Source organism: Mastigoproctus giganteus, chromosome 3 (genome assembly GCF_048544385.1).
Source record: "Mastigoproctus giganteus isolate SK-2022 chromosome 3, ASM4854438v1, whole genome shotgun sequence".
In the NCBI taxonomy this organism is placed as follows: Eukaryota; Metazoa; Arthropoda; class Arachnida; order Uropygi; family Thelyphonidae; genus Mastigoproctus; species Mastigoproctus giganteus.
Window position 1 is genome coordinate 69,938,237 of NC_143577.1, and position 20,139 is coordinate 69,958,375.

Here is a 20,139-nt window from a genome sequence, read left to right on the forward strand (position 1 = left end):
TCTACATCCTTCTTGAAATGAGGCCTCCAGACCTGTATAGAGTACTCAAGGTGTGGCCTGACCAGTGCCTTATACAAGGGAATAATCACCTCCTTATCCCTGTTATAAAAATTCCTGTATATCATTGACAAGACACCATGAGCTATTCTTGCAGACTGTCTGTACTGCTCAGAAAAAATTTCATTTGTGCCTGTACAATTACTCCCAGGTCCTTTTCATTCTCTACCACTGCCAGTGTAGTACCACAGAATTGATTCCTTAATCTTGAGTATTTGAGTATTTGCAAAAAAAATTTTGGCACAGTGGCATAATAAAGCGATTCCCCTATAGTTGTTACATTCTCTTCTGGACCCTTTCTTAAAAATCGGTACGATGATCCCCTTTGTCCAAATCATCTGGTATTCTTTTTTCTTCCCAAACTAGGCTGATAATATCATACAGCCATTTTAATCCAATATTACCAGCAGCCCTAATAACTTCAACTGGTAACTCATCAACTTCCTGTGATTTTCCATTCTTCATATTTTTCATTGCTTTGTTTATTTCAACAAGACCAACTTTTGGGCTCTCTTTTCCCACTGCGAATTCTTCTCTTCTTTTACCATTTTCCTTTCTATTGCATTAACGTTAAACAGGGTTGTAAAATAGTCCTGCTACCTGTCTCCTGATTTCCTTCTCATCTGTGACTAATTTTCCACCCTTATCAACTAGGAACCCTGGTTCTTCATTGTTCATTTTTTTATTCCTCAATATTCCATATATTATCTTTCTATTTCCATTAATATCCTCCTCTAATTTTTGTGTAAACTCCATCCAACTTTTGTCCTTTTCCTGTTTTACAATTCTCTTTGCTTCTTTTTTCTTCTCATTATATGCCTTTCTGTACTCTTCCAATTTTGTTTTCATAAATTTCCTGAAAGCATTATTCTTCAGTTTCACTGCCCTTTTAACTTTGTCATTCCACAGTGTGTCTCTCTTTCTTTTCTGATTCCTCCAGTTCTCCCACACACCTGTACAGTAGTCTGTACCATCACTTTCTTAAATTTTTCCCCATTCCTCATTGATATCTTCTGTCATTGTACTTGGTACTCTCTCTCTCTTTGATCTTCTCTTCAAACTCCTCTCTTATCTCTTGATTCTGAAATTTCCAGATCTTTATCTTTTGTCCAATTCTACTCTTTTTATTTTTATTTTCAACTCTATCTTAAATTTGGCCACCAATGGTCTGTGGTCACTGTCCATACTTATTGAGGGTATAACCCTTTACATCTATCACCTTCCTACTCCATATTCTGTCGATGATAAAATAATATATTACTGTTTTATATCTTCCATCCCAGCTGTATCTCATTATCTTATGGCTTAGCTTGTCAAACCAACTATTACTTATTTTTAATCCATTCTGCAAGCACGGATCCACCAGCCTTTGGCCTTCATTTCTTTGTCCATATTCGTAAGTTCTAATAACACTCTCCAACCCCATCCTTTCTCTACCTACCTGTGCATTTAAATCTCCCATAATTAGCACGCTCTTTCCTAGGTTGACACTTCCCAACTGCTCCTCAAATCCAATCTTCTTGCGGTCTTCTGCCCCTTGTTGGGAGCATAAACTTGCACTAGAGTCAAATTTGTCCCTTCACATTCAAAAGAGCCTCTTTATTCGTTTGCTAATTCCTGCCATTTATCTCCTTGTTAAAATTATACCTACTCATTCCTGGATTTATCTTCTGCCCCTTTCCAATATAATGTAAATCCTTCTTTCATGCACTTCTTTCCCTCTTTCTTCCACTTAGTTTCACTCAAACCCAAAACTTCCAATTTCCTTTCCTTCATATCAATTAACTCCTCCATCGTGCCTGCTAAAGAAAGTATATTCAGTGTCCAAGCTATGTCATTTTCCATTATTTTCAGTCCAGCTTTGACTCTTCTGGTTTTTTGTAGCACTTGTTATCCACTGTTGGCTTGCTGGGCCTGTCGAAGCTTCTCCAGAGCCCTGTTAGCCAGTACAAAAATGCAGTTACCACTTCACACGTGTCTAATTGGTTAAGACGTAGGGTTGGATTTTGTGAGTCAAAGTATAATTCGTAAATTTTACAAATATCTGGCATGATTGTATGCTGTTGTGATTTAGTTGGGAAATAGCTGCACACATAGCAAAATTTGTTTTGGTGATTTTTACACTTGCAAGGCACAATGATGAATGTTTCAATAATTAGCATTAGCAGAGGCAAAGCTGAAACAGTTTATAATAAAATAATTAAATTATGAAATAACAAGGATATATTCAAAAAATTAAGTAAATATGAATATATAAACAATAATAATAAATAAATGATAATTATATTCATGTAGGATGGCTGAATAGGTACATGAGTGGTGTAACCTATCTCATGTTCATGTAATCAGTTTCATCTCGAAAACTAGACATGCTAGAGGAAAACTGAAAACAGATTTTTTTTTTTTTTTGGTGAAAAACAAGTCACCGGAAAAAAAAAAAAAAAAAAAAAAAAAAGATATTTTCTGATGAAGCCACTGTTTTGCGCCATACTGTGCAAGATCAATATAAATGAACAGTGGTGCTTTACACTGAGGCTGCTAAGCACAATGTATTATATAGATGGTGTGTCAGGATATACCTTATATTATGGAGAGCAGTTTGGCAGTATAGTAATTTTTGGCATAATGCAAAAAACATTTGATTAGAGAGCCTGAACTTGTGATGAAAGTGTTCATAGATTAAGTCCAGTTTTGCATGGTGATGTATCAAGTGCAAGTCAAAGGTTTCTGAAATTACCTCATGGAGTGCTAACCACATGTATTATAGCAGTGTGCTGTTAGATACTGAACTAATTCATTTTGAGTTAGTGTGGTGAGTTTGCCGCCAGTAGGATGTTATGCTTTTGTGCAGTTGGTGTTTAAAGTGTGTTTCTGTTGAGTGTGTCTGGCAACAATTTTTGCAGCCGAGTAGCATTAGCATTAGTAGAGGCATTTGATGCAAGAAAGCAAGCTTATGCAGCATCAGCCAAAAAAAAAAAAAAAAACTACTTCCCCTCTGTTTGTTCAAAATACCTGTCAAGTTGAGCCTTAAATTTATTTAGGCTATCAACTTCCACGACAAGGGATGGAAGTCTGTTCCAGAAACCAACCACCCGCTGGCTAAAGGCAAATTTCCGCATGTCTATCCTACATCTGTCTTTCCTCGATTTGAATTTATGCCCTCTCAGGTGATTATTCTGAGCGAGAGGAAGAATCCCATCAGCATTGAGCATGCTCAAACCATTCAAGGCTTTATACACCTCTATCAGATCACCTCACTTCACCTCACCAGTGCCTAGTCTCCAGACACTGTAATTTGCAAAACTTAAGCCTTTCTTCAGTAAGAGCACCCCTTTGTTTCATTCACTAATCTTGTTGCCCTTCTCTGTACTCATTCCAGCAGCTCTACATCCTTCTTGAAATGAGGCCTCCAGACCTGTATACAGTACTCTAGGTGTGGCCTGACCATTGCCTTATACAAGGGAATAATCACCTCCTTATCCCTGCTAGAAAAATTCCTATATATCATTGACAATACACCATGAGCTACTCTTGCAGCCCGTCTGCACTGCTCAGAGAACTTCATATCTGCCTGCACAACCACCCCCAGGTCTCTCATTCTCTACCACTGTCAGTGTAGTACCACAGAGTTGATATGTTGCTCTGGGGTTGCTGTTTCTCATGTGTAGTACTTTACATTTGTCAATGTTAAACTTCATTTGCCACCTCTAAGCCCATCTGCTCAACCTTTCCAGATCCTCTTGCAGCAGCATAGTGTCAGTAGTGTCCTTGACAACCCTGCTTACCTTTGTATCGTCTGCAAACTTCGACATTAAGCTTGATATACCATCATCAATATCATTTATGAATACAGAAAACAATAATGGACCCAACACTGAGCCCTGAGGGACTCCACTAATAACATTAGTCCACGACGAGCAGTGTCCATTGATTACCACTCTCTGTCTTCTCCCCCTCAGCCACCCCTTTATCCACAGCAGCAATTTGCCTCCAATGTCACACTGCTCCAATTTGTGCAGCAGTCTTCCATGTGCAACAGTATCAAAAGCCTTTCTAAGATCCAAGTATATAATATCAAAGTTATTCCCTGCATCCAGTTTCTTTGTGACTGCATCATAGTATCCAATCAAATTGGTCAGGCAAGACTTCCCCTTAACAAAACTATGCTGTGTCCGAGCTATAACTGAAGTCTTGTCTAAATGATCCTGCAGTGCTTCTTTAACTAGTGCCTCCATTAATTTTCCTGGAACAGAAGTTAAACTCACAGGTCTATAATTACTTGTGTCAGCCTTTGATCCTCCTTTGTGAATTGGGGTCACATTTGCACATCTCCAGTCTGTGGGTACCTCCCCTGAGTCCAAGGAAGCTCTCATAATTATGGCTAAGGGTTTGCTTACTTCCTCTGCTGCCTCCTTTAATATAACTGGATAGATCCCATCCACTCCGGGTGCCTTTCTTGTGTTTATCTTCAACAATTTCTCCTCCACTTTACTCTCAGTTATTACAAGATTCTCTAGCTTACTTCTAGAGTTGAATACACCTCTGGCTTTCCCCTCGCTAAATAACTCCTCATGTGTGAATGTCGATGCAAAATATTCATTTAGTTTGTTAGCTACCTGAGCAGGATCGTCAACAGTTGACCCATCGATATCGAGTGGACCAATCTGATTCATCCCCTTCCTTCTAGAGTTTACATAAGTAAAGAACTCTTTGCTGTTTTTCTTTGCATCCCTTGCCAAAGATTTTTTGTAATCTGCCTTCGCCTGCTTAACCTCCTTTGTAACTTGTAGTAAGATGGCAGTTGTTAAGGAACAGCAAATTTCTATTAAATTTTGCTATTAATATGGCAAAATTTAATACAAATTCATATTTAATACAGCTTTGGAGGTTTATGAAATGCTTAAACAAGCATTTGATGATGATGCTATGGGTAGAACACAAACGTTTCAATGGTATATGCGTTTCCAAGGTTGTCAAACTTCGGTTGAAGATTTTGAACTTTTAGGTTGTCCAACAAGTCAGACTGATGAAAATGTTTAAAAAAGTTTGTTAAGTCATCCTTGAGGAAAGACAGCATATCATTAATGATATTTGTAACATTTTAGGCCTATGGTACAGTATATGTGATGCATTTGAACTGAAATTTAAATACAATTGCTACAAAATTTGCACCTGTTTGCTGAGTGAACAGAAACCGAATTGGATTTCTGTATGCAAGGGACCTGCAAGCACTCTCCAGAAAGAACAGAAAGTTCCTTTCCAAGGTTATGACCCAAAAACAAAAACAAAGCAGCAGTCCTTTCAGTGGAAATGTCCATCTTCATGTCCAAAAAAGGCAATGCAGGTCAGATTAACATCAAGAGCAGGCTGATTATTTTCTTCAACAATGAGGCAATTGTTACTTTATCAGGCAATTGAGATTGTGATTGCTGCAGACAACTCTAGTATATAAGCCTAAAAGTCCTTATGGTCCACTGTATATAACCTTTTATGTATTCAGTACAGAATTGTCTATGTATATTCCAGTATTTGTTAAGAGTGTTATTATTTGTGCTCGTTTCTTACTACTTGCATTATCTTTTGCTGTTTCTGCACTGGCCTTTGCAAGTATGTTAAATATGTACTCAAAATATTTCACAGTGATGTACTGTGCAATTCATGAGTCTAAAATTTAGCTTGTTATGCCTGTCATCAAATAATAGCTCCTCTAAGAACTAGTCCACCAGCAAACAGCATTAATCAGAGAAATTGTCTTATGCCAAATTTAAGTGAATTGATCTGTCCAAAATTTTTTTAATAAAATATTCTTAAAAGTGTTGATTTATGGAGTGCCACTTTTGCAATTATGTACTGCATATACTAATATTTAGATCCACTAATTTATTTTTCTAATTTTTCTAATTTCCTACCTTTATGTAGTATATCAACCTTTTCAGTTATGGTTTTTAAGATAATGTTTTAACGTATATATATATATATATATATATATTGCTTGTTTAGTTCATTAAAATTGTAATTATATGAATTAAAATGTTCTCTTTTCATTTATATCAAGTTAACATTTATATTTAAATTTTAGTGTCAGGCTTTCATAAATTAGAAAATTCTATGAACTAGCACTTTTCTGGTCTTAAGGGTGCTTGATCTAAGGTGTCCTTCTTATTTTTCAGATTGATATGATCCACGAATCCAACATGCTTGAAATATTTAGGAAGAACTTTAAACATTCTTCTGCTGTTACATTTCCATATCCTATAAAAGCATTGATTACAAAAGATGTGTTGGTTGAAACATGGGAAGTAAGTAATTACGAACTATCATAATTTTTTATAGTAGTTTTTCTGTCACTTTCTCTTTGCATATTGAGGAAGGATTCTCCTCTCCCAGCGTCAAGCACCATGGTGGCCAAAGTATTTTGAAGCAGCACAGATCATTCATTTAGATATACACTGTGCTACAACTTTTTTTTTTTTTTTTATGAAAACCCCAAACACGGTATTAGAACCTATAGTACCGTGCTTGGGTTGGAGGTTGAAAAGACAAAAGAAGATATTTGTTGCCATTAGACTTGAAAAATTGATATTAGACTTGAATTTGTTTAGGCATGGATTGAACAAGATGCTGAAAACGTTGTGCAGGAATGGAGTACCATGCAGACATGAGTGTCATGCAATTCCTTGAGATTTAATGGAGCTGTAGGCCTGCAGTGAAAGCCCTTTCCATTTCATCCCAAAGATGTTCGGATTGAGATCCGCGGACTGAGTGGGCCACTGCAGCAAAGAAAAGTCATTGTCATGTTCCTGGAACCATTCCATGGTGATTCAGGCTTTGTGCACTGGTGCATTATCCTGCTGGAAGTAACCATGTGATTAAGGATAAACTGTCAACATGAACGGATGCACTTTGTCAGCAACGATATGGCATTCAGACGTGAATCTGTGGGTATCAATGGATCCAATGTGTGCCAAGAAAACATTCCCCACACCATAACACTGCACCCACCACCTTGCACAGTAGTCGTCAGACATGACGGGTCCATGGATTCATATTGTTTTCGCCAAATTCTGAGCCTTCCATCAACATGATGCACCAGGAACTTCGACTCGTCAGACCAAGCAACTGTTTTCTAATCCTTGATAGTTCAGTGCTGGTGTTGCTATGCTCACAGGAGATGTGCTCTCTTGTTCTTCATTGATAACAAAGTTATGCTATATGGCTGGCGGCTGTTGTAGCCCGTTCGTGACAAAGTGCGACTAGTGGTCCATTGCGATATTTTGTTCTGTGCACCAAGGTTGTATTCTGATGTGATGTGCGACATTGTGGTCCATCTGTTTGCTTGCGCAATTCTAGCCATCCTCCTCTGACCTCTCTAATCAACAAGCTATTTTCTTCCACAGGAGTGCTGTTGAGAGGATTTTTTCTGTTCGTTGCACCATTATCCATACACTCTTGAAACTGTGGTGCGTGAAAAGTTCAGGAGAACTGCAGTTTCAGAGATGCTTTGTCCAGCACATCTTGCACCTACTACCATGCCACGTTCGAAGTCTGTTAGATCACTCCTTTTCTCCATTCTTGCTACGGTTTGTATGCTTAACTTATACTAGAAAGGTTGTTCTATTGCATTTATGTCTACATCTGTGGTCATGTGACTTGCAACATTGTGGGACAAACCATCTGTGTGCACAGCAGGGGTGTACCTAATAAAATGACAGCACAGTGTATGTTATTATGTATTAACCCCAGGGGCTCACATCTGGTGAGTATGGCACACCCAGGGTCCTGAGCTGGATATCATCATTCTTCTCTTTCTTGGTGATTCCCTTCTACTTCTGACTCTCTCTCTCTCGGAGTAATTCAGAATTTTTTTTTTTTTTTTTTTTGTCTGGTGCAGTATAAGCCTCAGGTTTCCTTGCACATACATCTAATAATAATTATCAAATTAAAAATATTACAAAAATACTTTTGAAAATTCAAATTTGTGTGAACTACACTTGTATCCAAAGTTTCAGCATTATCATATATTTTATTTATTTGTAATAAAACAGTTTCATTTTACAAGTTGTAAGCTTCTGTTATTGTTTTGATATATAGATTAAAATTTAATTATCAAAAGTGAGTTGTATATTTATTTCTTGCTCAATTCTACCCCAAATGAAATCATTACTTTTATTCATGGGGGGCACACAAATTCACTTATTATTTTAAGGAATCACAGTGTAAAAAAGTTTGAGAAACCTTGCAGTAAAATGCATGAATTTCATTTTAATTTAACTGAAACCATTGCATTGTAACACATGTAACCATTGCATACCTCTGCAGTCCTATAGAATTACATTATGCTTTTCAGCACTAGATTGGCTAATAAACCATTAAAAAAATTGTCTTCAAATAAAAAATATTTTTTATAGTGGAAGGTATGTGGTTGCATGCTAGTATATTTTCTTATATGTATCACTCATGGCATATGTGCCTTTGTTCACCATCATTGCCCTAAGAGAATAAGAAAGGGTATTAACTAACAAGACTTTCCCTCTTTTCTTTCCAAGTCGTTTTCCAAGGTCGACCTGGTGACTAATCATAGCTCACCTGGGGATTCTTTTCTTTGTAATCGATGTAAGGAGTGCACCGATCTTAAATTACAATTTGGTGCACTGATGGAACAAATTGAGTCACTCAAAAAATGGATGCTTGCCCTCGAGAATAATGCATCTGGGAGCTCGTCAGGGACCCAAGACTCTAGCAATCTACCAAATGATGCACACCCGATTCGGGCCTCAAAACAGAAAAACCAAGTGCAAACTACTCTGGTTAAAAAGGACATTGTTTTATTAGGAGACTCCATTGTCAGGGAAACAGGGAATATTTTTTGTAATAAGGATAGGTGGAGTAGAACCAGGGTATGTCTGCCGGGAGCAACTATTAATGATGTCACCAACAGATTGTCAGATTTTAAGGGGGATAAAGAGAATATTATTATTCATGTGGGGACTAATGACATTAAACGTACACGATCTGACGATTTGTTGAAAAAATACAGGACCATGCTGAGGAAATGCCGCGAGCTAGGCGACAATGTCTGTGTGTCTGCAATTCTGCCCAGACACAATAGGAGGGATTATATGTTAAAAGCCTTGTGGATTAACTCAAGACTTGAAGGACTCTGCAAGGCTTTAGGGGGGGATATTTCTATCAGCATGGCCCACACTTGTAGGTAGAAGAAATTTGTTTTGTAGAGACGGGATACACTTAAACAAAGGTGGTGCAAAAGTTTTTGCCAGTATTATTGACGATACCTTAAAGGTCAGGAGAAACTGCTAGTTAGGGAGGGGGGATGTGGGTAATACTGACACGCATTTATCTGATAATATTGGTCAAAGTAACTCTTGCACGTACCTCAAGAGTTCTTATCTGTTACCCCAACTGGACATATTATCTAGATGTTTTGGGGCAGAAATGTTTCAAGTGGGTGGGTAGCTAATGCCAGGGAAGTGAGCCTGAAAAACTTCAAGGGTTGTGTTAGGATAGTTAAATATACAAGAACAGTAAGTTTTAATTGTTTATAAAGTAACGTTAGAAGTGTCGTCAATAAAATGAGCGAATTAAACTGCTGGTTAAAACAAGTAACGCGGACATAATAGGGCTTATGGAGACATGGTGCCACCCAGAAATAGGGGATGATGAGTTATAGTATGGCTTGTATAATGTATTTTGGAAGGATAGGGTAGATAGAAGGGGTGGTGGGGTAATGCTTCTTATCAGAAGCAGCCTGAGTGCAACGATAGCTTTCCCGGATTCAGATGTTTCACATGCTAGTATAGAATCTGTATGGTGTGAGATAGTTGGTAACAAAGGTATAATGCGAGTAGGAGTAATCTACAGACCAGGTGATTGTGAAGATTATGATGAAAGCCTCTACATGCAAATGGAATGGGCAAGTAAGCGTCAATGTCTTATTATGGGTGATTTCAATTTGCCTCTAATTGATTGAAGTAAATGGGAAGGAAACTCGACAAAATGGGAACAAAATTTTTAAATCAACTAGATGACTGTTATTTGTATCAACATGTCAGGGAAAGTACTTGAGAAAAGAATATCCTAGACCTCATCATCACCCATGAATCAGATGACGTAACAGGGCTGACAGTAAAGGAACCAGTAGCAGGAAGTGGTCACAGAGTTCTACGGTGGATGATGATGAGAGAGGTAGCAGTAGTAAAAGGCAAAGGAATGGGTTTTAATTTCAGAAAAGGAAATTACGATGCCTTAAGGTACTACACGGTATCTATTAACTGGATAGCTATCGCACAGAGAATGAATACAATTTAACTGTGGTATGCTTTTAAAACATTAATCACAGATGCCTTGAATGTGTATTTACCATTAAAAAAATACTCCACAAGGAGGGTTCCAAGTTGGATGAATAGTGAAGTTTCCACATTACTTAAGCAGAAAAAGGTGGCATGGAAAGGTTACAGAGCAATAAAAAGTACTGAAGCCTATAACAGCTACAAGATGATCTGTAATAGAGCCACAGAAAAGGTTCGACAGGCAAAGGCAGTTTATGAGAAATCACTAGCAAACAGAGCAAAGAGGGGGGGGGTTCTTCACATATATAAATGCCAAGAAGAGCAGGACAAACCAGATCAGACCTTTATGTAAGGGAAAGGGGATAGTATTAAATACACCAGCTGCCATTGCAGATGAACTCAACAGTTATTTTGCATTGATATTTACAAATGAAAAACCTTTTGTGGCAATGGGAAATTGTGGGAGCGAAGTTGAAAAATATGTAATTAATGATATTGAAATTTCGCAAGATTATTTAATAAAAAAACTTTCGAGCGTACAGGCCAGTAAGGCTCCTGGAGTTGATAGAATATACCTTATAATCTCCTTATAATCTTAAGGGAGGCAGCAAGTGAGTGCATGGAACCATTGAGGCTAATTATGCGAGCATCACCAGACTCTGGGGAGATTCCCTTGGATTGGAAAAGTGCCAATGTATCTCCCATACATAAGGGTGGCTCTAAGAGTGAAGTGGGAAATTATCGACTTGCCAGTCTGACTTCAGTGGTAGGGAAAATCATGGAGGCAATGATCAAGGGTGGAATTCAGGATCATTTGGATATTGAAATTCTCAAGGATACTCAGCATGGTTTTGTAAAGGGAAAATCATGTTTAACAAATCTGGTTCACTATTTTGAAAGGGTCACTGACGAGCTGGATTTAGGGAAAAATTTCGACATTGTTTGTTTAGATTTCAGCAAAGCTTTTGACTCAGTTCCACATTAGCGGTTGCTTTATAAGCTGGAACAGGTTGGAATCACTGGGGAAAATCCTTAGATGGATAGCAGGATGGCTTCAGGGCAGGAGGCAGAGGGTTGTGATAAATGGCTATTCCTCAGATTGGGTTGATATAAGAAGTGTGGTTCCTCAAGGATCAATATTAGGATCACTGTTGTTTTTAATTTTCATAAACGACATCGATGAAGGGATAGAGGGTGTGATGTCTAAATTTGCAGATGATGTTAAAATTTGTAGAGTAGTTAATGATCACTGTCAAGCTGAGCTTCTTCAGAGAGACCTAGATAGACTTCAGGAATGGTCAGAAAAATGGCAGCTATGCTTTAATCCAACAAATTGAAATCCACCAATAAGGTATTACACTTGGGAAACAGTAATCTCAAAATAACTTATTCACTTGGTGGAGTTCAACTAAACCCAGTACTGGAGGAAAGGGACTTGGGTGTTACGATACGGTCAGACATGAAATTCTCTGAGCATTGTAAACAGGTTGCAAGGAAGGCCCATGGTGTCCTATCGATGATCTATCAAACTTTTGCAAGTAAAGATAGGGACGTGATAATCCCATTATATAAGGCTTTTGTTAGACCACACTTGGAATACTGTGTTCAAGTATGGAGACCGCACCTAAAGAAAGACATCGAACTTCTTGAAAGGGTGCAAAGACGGGTAACTCGCCTGGTGAGATCAGCAAAAGGGCGTCCTTATGAAGAAAGACTTTGAATATGTGGGTTGCAGAGTTTGGAAACTAGACCCCTTAGAGGAGATTTGATTAAGGTGTTTAAGGCTCTGAGAGGCATCAGTAAAATGAATGAGGACGAAATTTTCAAGATTATAAATGATGCTAGAACTAGGAGACATAAATTCAAGTTACGGGGGAAATGTTTAGATTGGACTGCAGGAAGTTTTATTTTAGCCAGTGAGTTGTAAATTACTGGAATAGGTTGCCTACATAGGTGGTAGAGGCTGACAGTTTGGGGAAATTCAAAGGTCATCTGGATAGTACCTTTGGGTGAGGGAAGCGCATAGGATGATAGGTTTAATTTCCTTTTCTTTTATTAATTATTATTATTTTTTATTATTATTTTTTTATCATTGTTTTATTTTTATTTTTTTGGCTGGTGCAGCATAAGCCATAGGCTTTCCTGCACCATGCGGCCATTACTAATACTAATACTAGTATGAGCTTACTCACAGGCTGATATTATTCCGAGAATAATATTAGCTCATGAGCAAGCTAATATTATTCTCCAAATCCCCCCCCTCCATTCATTGTTCAAAAATGTTTGTAAAATTTTGCTGGACCTTCTAAAATGATATAAAGATTTCAGTCAAGTGATGTATGGAAACCACACAATTGAAACCACCCATTCAGAATCTTTGCCAAAGCTAATCACCTTCATAGGAGTTCCACCATTATGAAAAAGATGAATACTAAATTAATCTGCAAGAATAAAATTTAGCAACTTAATGGAATTGTGAAGAAACAGTAAACTAGTAAAAATTACTCCATATGTTATATTAACCACTTCCAAAGGAGTCATAACAGATGACTCCTTTGTGCTACAAGTGTCAAAGGGTTGATTACTCACAGACATGTTGAGGGGGGGTTCAATTTGCCTCTCAACATGTCTAAGTTAATTGTGTCTGAAAGAAAAATATATACATACAATTAGACCATATTGTTACACTCACTGCTAAAATTGTAATGCCAGTCATCTGGCTTACTCTAAAGTTTTTTAACACTGTAAACTTGATGGGAAAATACAAAAATGTCAAGTTGAACATAGTGGTATGTCAAGAGGCAAGAATAGAGGACAATAATTGTATCTTTATTAGATAGCCACAAACTTACCTTGTTAAATACCAGCTCTCACCACATCAGCCAAAGATTTTTTTCAGCTGTTCCCTCACTGTATTCAAGCATGGAGTGGAAATTGCTTAATGATTTTCATAACAGTGATCATTTTTCGTTCAACTCCAGGCAACTTCTAACCTGTGAATGACCATCTCATCTCAATCAGTGCACACCAAACAACCGGGAAATTTACTCTTGTATCTCTGATGAAAAAATTACCCAGTCTCATCCTATAGATAATTCAACTGATCAGATTACAAGGCAGTTAATATCTGGCTTGTAATTTTATAGCCCTTGGTACTATACCACAGTCTTCCTATGGTGCACGAAGATACGCTAATTATTGATGGAACAATGCTTGCAACAAAACTAAACATGAAATGAATAAAGCATGGAACCTGTTTCTTAGATATGAAAATCCAGCAACTTAATAGAAAATTGCCTTTGAACTTCCTCACCAGTTTTAAGTTGGAATGGACAGGATTTATTCAGGAAGATAGCATTAGTAGAGGCATTTGATGCAAGAAAGCAAGCTTATGCAGCATCAGCCAAAAAAAAAAAAAAAAAAAAAAAAAAAACCACTTCCACTTCACCCCTCTGTTCGTTTGAAATACCTGTCCAGCTGAGCCTTAAATTTATTTAGGTTATCAACTTTCACGACAAGGGATGGAAGTCTGTTCCACCAACCAACTACCAACTACCGCTGGCTAAAAGCAAATTTCTGCACATCTATCCTACATCTGTCTTTTCTCAATTTGAATTTATGCCCTCTCAGGTGATTATTCTGAGCAAGAGGAAGAATCCCATAGACATTGAGCATGCTCAAACCATTCAAGGCTTTATACACCTCTATCAGATCACCTCGCCGGTGCCTAGTCTCCAGACACTGTAATTTGCAAAACTTAAGCCTTTGTTCGTAAAAGCACCCCTTTGTTCCAGCAGCCCTACATCCTTCTTGAAATGAGGCTTCCAGACCTGTATACAGTACTCTAGGTGTGACCTAATCATTGCATTATACAAGGGAATAATCACCTCCTTATCCCTGCTAGAAAAATTCCTGTATATCATTGACAAGACACCATGAGCTACTCTTGTAGCCCGTCTGCACTGCTCAGAGAACTTCATATCTGCCTGCACAACCACCCCCAAGTCCCTTTCATTCTCTACCACTGTCAGTGTAGTACCACAGAGTTGATACGTTGTTCTGGGGTTGCTGTTTCCCATGTGTAGTACTTTACATTTGTCAATGTTAAACTTAATTTGCCACCTCTCAGCCCATCTGCTCAACCTTTCCAGATCCTGTTGCAGCAGCATAGTGTCAGTAGTGTCGTTGACAACCCTGCCAACCTTTGTATCGTCTGCAAACTTGGACATTAAGTTTTATATACCATCATCAATATCATTTATAAATACAGAAAACAATAATGGACCCAACACTGAACCCCGAGGGACTCCACTAATAACATTAGTCCACGACGAGCAGTGTCCATTGATTACCACTCTGTCTTCTCCCCCTCAGCCACCCGTTTATCCACAGCAGCAATTTGCCTCCAATGTCACACTGCTCCAATTTGTGCAGCAGTCTTCCATGTGCAACAGTATCAAAAGCCTTTCTAAGATCCAAGTATATAATATCAAAGTTATTCCCTGCATCCAGTTCCTTTGTGACTGCATCATAGTATCCAATCAAATTGGTCAGGCAAGACTTCCCCTTAACAAAACTATGCTGTGTCTGAGCTATAACTGAAGTCTTGTCTAAATGATCCTGCAGTGCTTCTTTAACTAGTGCCTCCATTAATTTTCCTGGAACAGAAGTTAAACTCACAGGTCTATAATTACTTGTGTCAGCCTTTGATCCTCCTTTGTGAATTGGGGTCACATTTGCACATCTCCAGTCTGTGGGTACCTCCCCTGAGTCCAAGGAAGCTCTCATAATTATGGCTAAGGGTTTGCTTACTTCCTCTGCTGCCTCCTTTAATATAACTGGATAGATCCCATCCACTCCGGTTGCCTTTCTTGTGTTTATCTTCAACAATTTCTCCTCCACTTTACTCTCAGGTATTACAAGATTCTCTAGCTTACTTCTAGAGTTGAATACACCTCTGGCTTTCCCCTCGCTAAATAACTCCTCATGTGTGAATGTCGATGCAAAATATTCATTTAGTTTGTTAGCTACCTGAGCAGGATCATCTACAGTTGACCCATCAATATCAAGTGGACCAATCTGATTCATCCCATTCCTTCTAGAGTTTACTGTTTTTCTTTGCATCCCTTGCCAAAGATTTCTCGTAATCTGCCTTCGCCTGCCTAACCTCCTTTGTAACTTGGTTACAGATCAACTTGTATCTATCATAGGCTTCTGTGTCATGTGTTAATTTGTATGTATCCCATGCATTTTTCTTCTCTGCCATATGTCTCATTAGTTCATCTGACATCCATTTAGGCCTAAACCTTGAACAATATTTCTTAGTTGGTATGGAAAGCCTAGTATGTTGGTATGTAAAGCCTAGCAAAACCTAAGCAAAAACCTTTTCCAGCATACTTGCAACAGCATTATATTATGAGTCATTCTTCCAAAAAATCATAGTAACATCAGAAAATTATAAAATAAATTTCAACATCAGTCACACTTTTGTTATTATCAGCCCTTTACAATATGTGAATTAATCCCCTAAGTAAAAGATCCAGCAGTTACTGGTTAAGACTGGATATACTATTCGATATTACAACTACTAAATGAAACACTTCTGTGGTCTTTATTATCTTTCTACAGTCAGATGTTCTGCAACAATTCTTATCCTTATTCTTGGAGGCATTCTGTTATTCTAGCAATTCCTAAACCAGGAAAATTTCAGTCGTCTCCATATAACTACTGGCCTATTTCTCCTACCACTTGATTGGGCAAAATCCTCAAATAAAGTACATTAACCGGCTCACATGGATTCTTGAATCTCAAATATTACATGAATCAAAATCAGTATTGATTTTGATGAAACAGATACACACTTGATATCATGGTCAAAGCTTAAATGAACGTTTGTAACACATCTGTTAGAAACAAACATCTAGTAATCATTGTCTCTATACATAGAAAAGGCTTTTGACATTGCATGGCAGTATGGTATTCTCAGAGATCTCCACACTGTAGGACTGCAAGGTTACCTGCCACTTCTAATCCAGTATATTTTTGAAATTCTGATTTTACATACTAGCAGCTATAATTGAATGACTTCTTTAGCACTGTTTTGCTGGTTTCAGAAATTACTGGTGTCTGGGGACCAGTAATTGCTGAAACTGGCTGTCAAAGCATTGGGAGATTAATCTTTTGCTGATGCGATTTATTGTAAAGTTTTATTAGTAGTGACACTTCTGTATGTGTAAACTGGGATTAAAATTTTACGTTTTCTAGGATGGAGTGCCAATGTCTACCCTTATAAATTATAACTGTTCGGATACATTAAAAAGTGAAGTGGCGAGAACTGGAGTAAATGTCCTTTTAAAAATGGTAAGCATTATTTAATTTCACTAATTTGTCTTTTTTTTTTTAACTGAGAAAATTAACTTGATACATCACAATATTTAGATGATCCCAGGATCCAGATATACATGTTGAATTTGTTTTAGTCCAAACAGCAGTCAACTTTAGTAGGTAGTGGCATGTGATGCAAGAAAGCAAGTGTATGAGCTTATGCAGCTTCAGCCAAAAAAAAAAAAAAACACACCATTCCCTCCAAATGCCTGTCCAGTTCCTCCTTAAATTTATTTAACCTATCAACTTCCACAACGACAGATGGAAGTTTGTTCCAGCAATTAACCACCCGCTGGCTAAAGGCAAATTTCCGCACATCTGTCTTTTCTTAATTTGAATTTATGCCCCTTAGGTTTGTAATCTGAACAAGTGGAAGGATCCCATCAGAATTCAGTGTGCTCAACCCATCAAGGCCTTATACAATTCAATCAGATCACCGCACAGGTGCCTAGTCTCCAACCACTGCAGTTTGCAGAATTTAAGCCTCTCTTGGTAAGAGGATCCCTTCATTCCCCTCACCAATCTTGTTGCCCTTCTCTGTACATGCTCAAGCAAATCTACATCCTTCCTAAAATGAGGCCTCCAGACCTGTACGCAGTACTCAAGGCGTGGCCTGACCATTGCCGTATACAGAGGGACAATCACTGCCTTTTCCCTGCTAGCAAAATTCATATATATCATTGACAAAACCCCATGACCTGCCCTGGCAGCCTGCTGCATTGCTCAGAAAACTTCATATCTGACTGCACAATTACTCCCAGGTCTTTTTCACTTTCTACCACCTTAAGTGTAGTACGTTTCTCTTTCTACCACCTTAAGTGTAGTACGTTTTGGTACGTTTCTCTGGGGTTACTTCTACCCATATGCAGTACTTTGCATTTGTCAAGGTTAAACTTCAGTTGCCACTTCTTAGCCATTTTCTGCCCAAATTATCTAGATCCTGTTGCAGTAGTATTCAAAGTATTTATTCTTTACTCGGCCTTGTAAAAGTATCGGTAAGAGTTTCCACGTGTTCGTAACTACCGCTACCGTTATTAACTTTCCCGCCATTGTGATACCGTACTAGATATACCGTAGGTTATATACCGTACTAGATAGCGTTAGTTGAACTTCGTTAGCAGTTAAATTGTACGTTTAAATAAATACATATAACGACTTAGATTACAAACGTAATATAATTAATAACATAACATAATTAATTAATAAATTAATAGAATCATGACTCAGACCAGAGCAGCAAAGCAAAAGGCTCAAGCTAATGGAAGTGCTGTGGCTCAGAGCAGAACTGACGGGGGCAGTTGTCCTCTGACTCACAGCCTTATAAAATGCACTGTTTGCTTGATGTTTGCAGAGCAATCGGGTACGGGACATGATACTGCCAAGGGGGATGTCTTTGTGTGTGCGCGATGCAAGGAGTGTATCGATATCAGGCAACAACTCGGCGTTCTTTTGGGCCTATATGAGAGCTTGAAGGACAGGGTGGATGCCCTCGAAGAAACTAAATTGAGGGGCCCATCAAGCTCTCAGCTGCCCACATCAACGCCAGAGCTTGCACTTGGGCATCGCGTGACACAGAGACAACCCCCAAGGCAGAATGCACTGGTCCCGAAGGAACTAGTAGTTGTTGGTGACTCTATTGTCAGGGAAACGGGGAACATGCTTTGTAAAAAAGATAGGTGGAACAGGACCAGGGTATGTCTGCCAGGGGCAAAGGTTGATGACGTTGTAGAGCGAATATCATCTTTTAAGGGCACAAAAGGTGATATAGTTGTACACGTTGGCACTAATAATATTAAGAGTAGGAGACCGGCAGAATTACTTAACAAGTACAGGTCACTGTTGAACAAAAGCCGAGAATTAGGGTTGAATTTGAAAGTGTCTGCAATTCTGCCCAGACACGATAGGAGGGAGTATATGATGAGAGCCTTGTCGATCAATTCGGCCCTGGAAAGATTGTGCAAGGCTCAAGGGGTAGAATTTTTTTCAGCCTGGACTGTACTTGTTAACAGGAGAGATTGCTTCTACAGGGATGGGATACACTTAAATAGAAAGGGTGCAAGAACATTTGCTGATGCTATCGAGGCAGTGTTAGGTGGGTCGGAAAACTGCTAGCTTGGGGGGAGACAAAGACCAATAGATTGACAGTAGCCACTGGCAGAGGTGAAAGAGATTCTTGCACTGCTTCTATTAGAATGAGCAGAAGCCTGAAACACAAGATGCATGGTATTTCAGAGACTGCTGGGAGCCATTGTGGTACAAGTAAACACATGGGTTGTGTTAGGGTAGCTAAGAATAGAAACAGGTGCAGGTATACTTGCGTGTACACCAATGCTAGGAGTTTAGTAAATAAATTTGATGAATTTGAGGTATTGCTCAAAACATCGAAGGCAGATATTGTTGGGATATCAGAGACGTGGTGTCACACAGATATAAGGGATGCGGAACTGCAATTTGGGGAGTACAACGTCTACAGAAAGGATAGACAGGATAGGAAGGGGGGAGGTGTTATGCTATTAGTTAAGAAACACATAAAAACCAAGGAAGTGAAGCCAGTCGACATCGCTGGACAGTGCAGTGTGGAGTCAGTTTGGTGTGACATAAACATTGGGAGATCAAAATTGAGAGTAGGAGTGTGCTATAGGCCTAATGACTCTGATGAGTATAATAAGGAACTGTACAGGGAAATAGAGTGGGCCAGTAAATCAGTGTCTTATAATGGGAGATTTTAATTTCCCAGATATTGACTGGAATTTGGGGGCTGGATACTCGCACACTAGCAGGGCTTTTGTGGATTTATTGGATGATTGTTTTCTACATCAGCATGTTCGGGAGGCAACTAGAGGGAGTAATACTCTTGATTTGATTATCAGCAGTGATTCTTCATGCATTAAGAATCTGCAGATAAATGAACCACTAGGTGGCAGTGATCACAGTGTGCTGAAGTGGGATTTACTCAAAGAGGTAACTACCATTAGGGGTAAAGGGAAGGGTTATTGCTTCCGTAAAGGCGACTACGATGGACTGAGACAGTATTTAAATTCTATACAGTGGGACCAACTGATGATGTTACCAACAGCAAATTCAAAATGGGAAGCATTCAAAGAACTTATCTTGGAAGCTACTAGGCTTTACATACCAACTAAGAAATATTGTTCAAGGTTTAGGCCAAAATGGATGTCAGATGAACTAATGAGGCATATGGCAGAGAAGAAAAATGCATGGGATACTTACAAATTAACACATGACACAGAAGCCTATGATAGATACAAGTTGATATGCAACCAAGTTACAAAGGAGGTTAGGCAGGCGAAGGCAGATTACGAGAAATCCTTGGCAAGGGATGCAAAGAAAAACAGCAAAGAGTTCTTTACTTATGTAAACTCTAGAAGGA

At 38.6% G+C, this 20,139-nt stretch overlaps 1 protein-coding gene across 1 annotated transcript in view; it reads left to right on the forward strand.

The window, feature by feature from the left end:
- The window catches only part of LOC150088067 (putative aarF domain-containing protein kinase 2), a 105,686-nt gene that overhangs the window by 28,398 nt on the left and 57,149 nt on the right, over positions 1-20,139 (forward strand). Inside the window, exons 5-6 of the mRNA XM_090369320.1 lie at positions 6,228-6,356; positions 16,629-16,724. Coding sequence (XP_090225446.1) covers positions 6,228-6,356; positions 16,629-16,724 — 225 coding nt within the window. The remainder of the gene's footprint in view (positions 1-6,227; positions 6,357-16,628; positions 16,725-20,139) is intronic.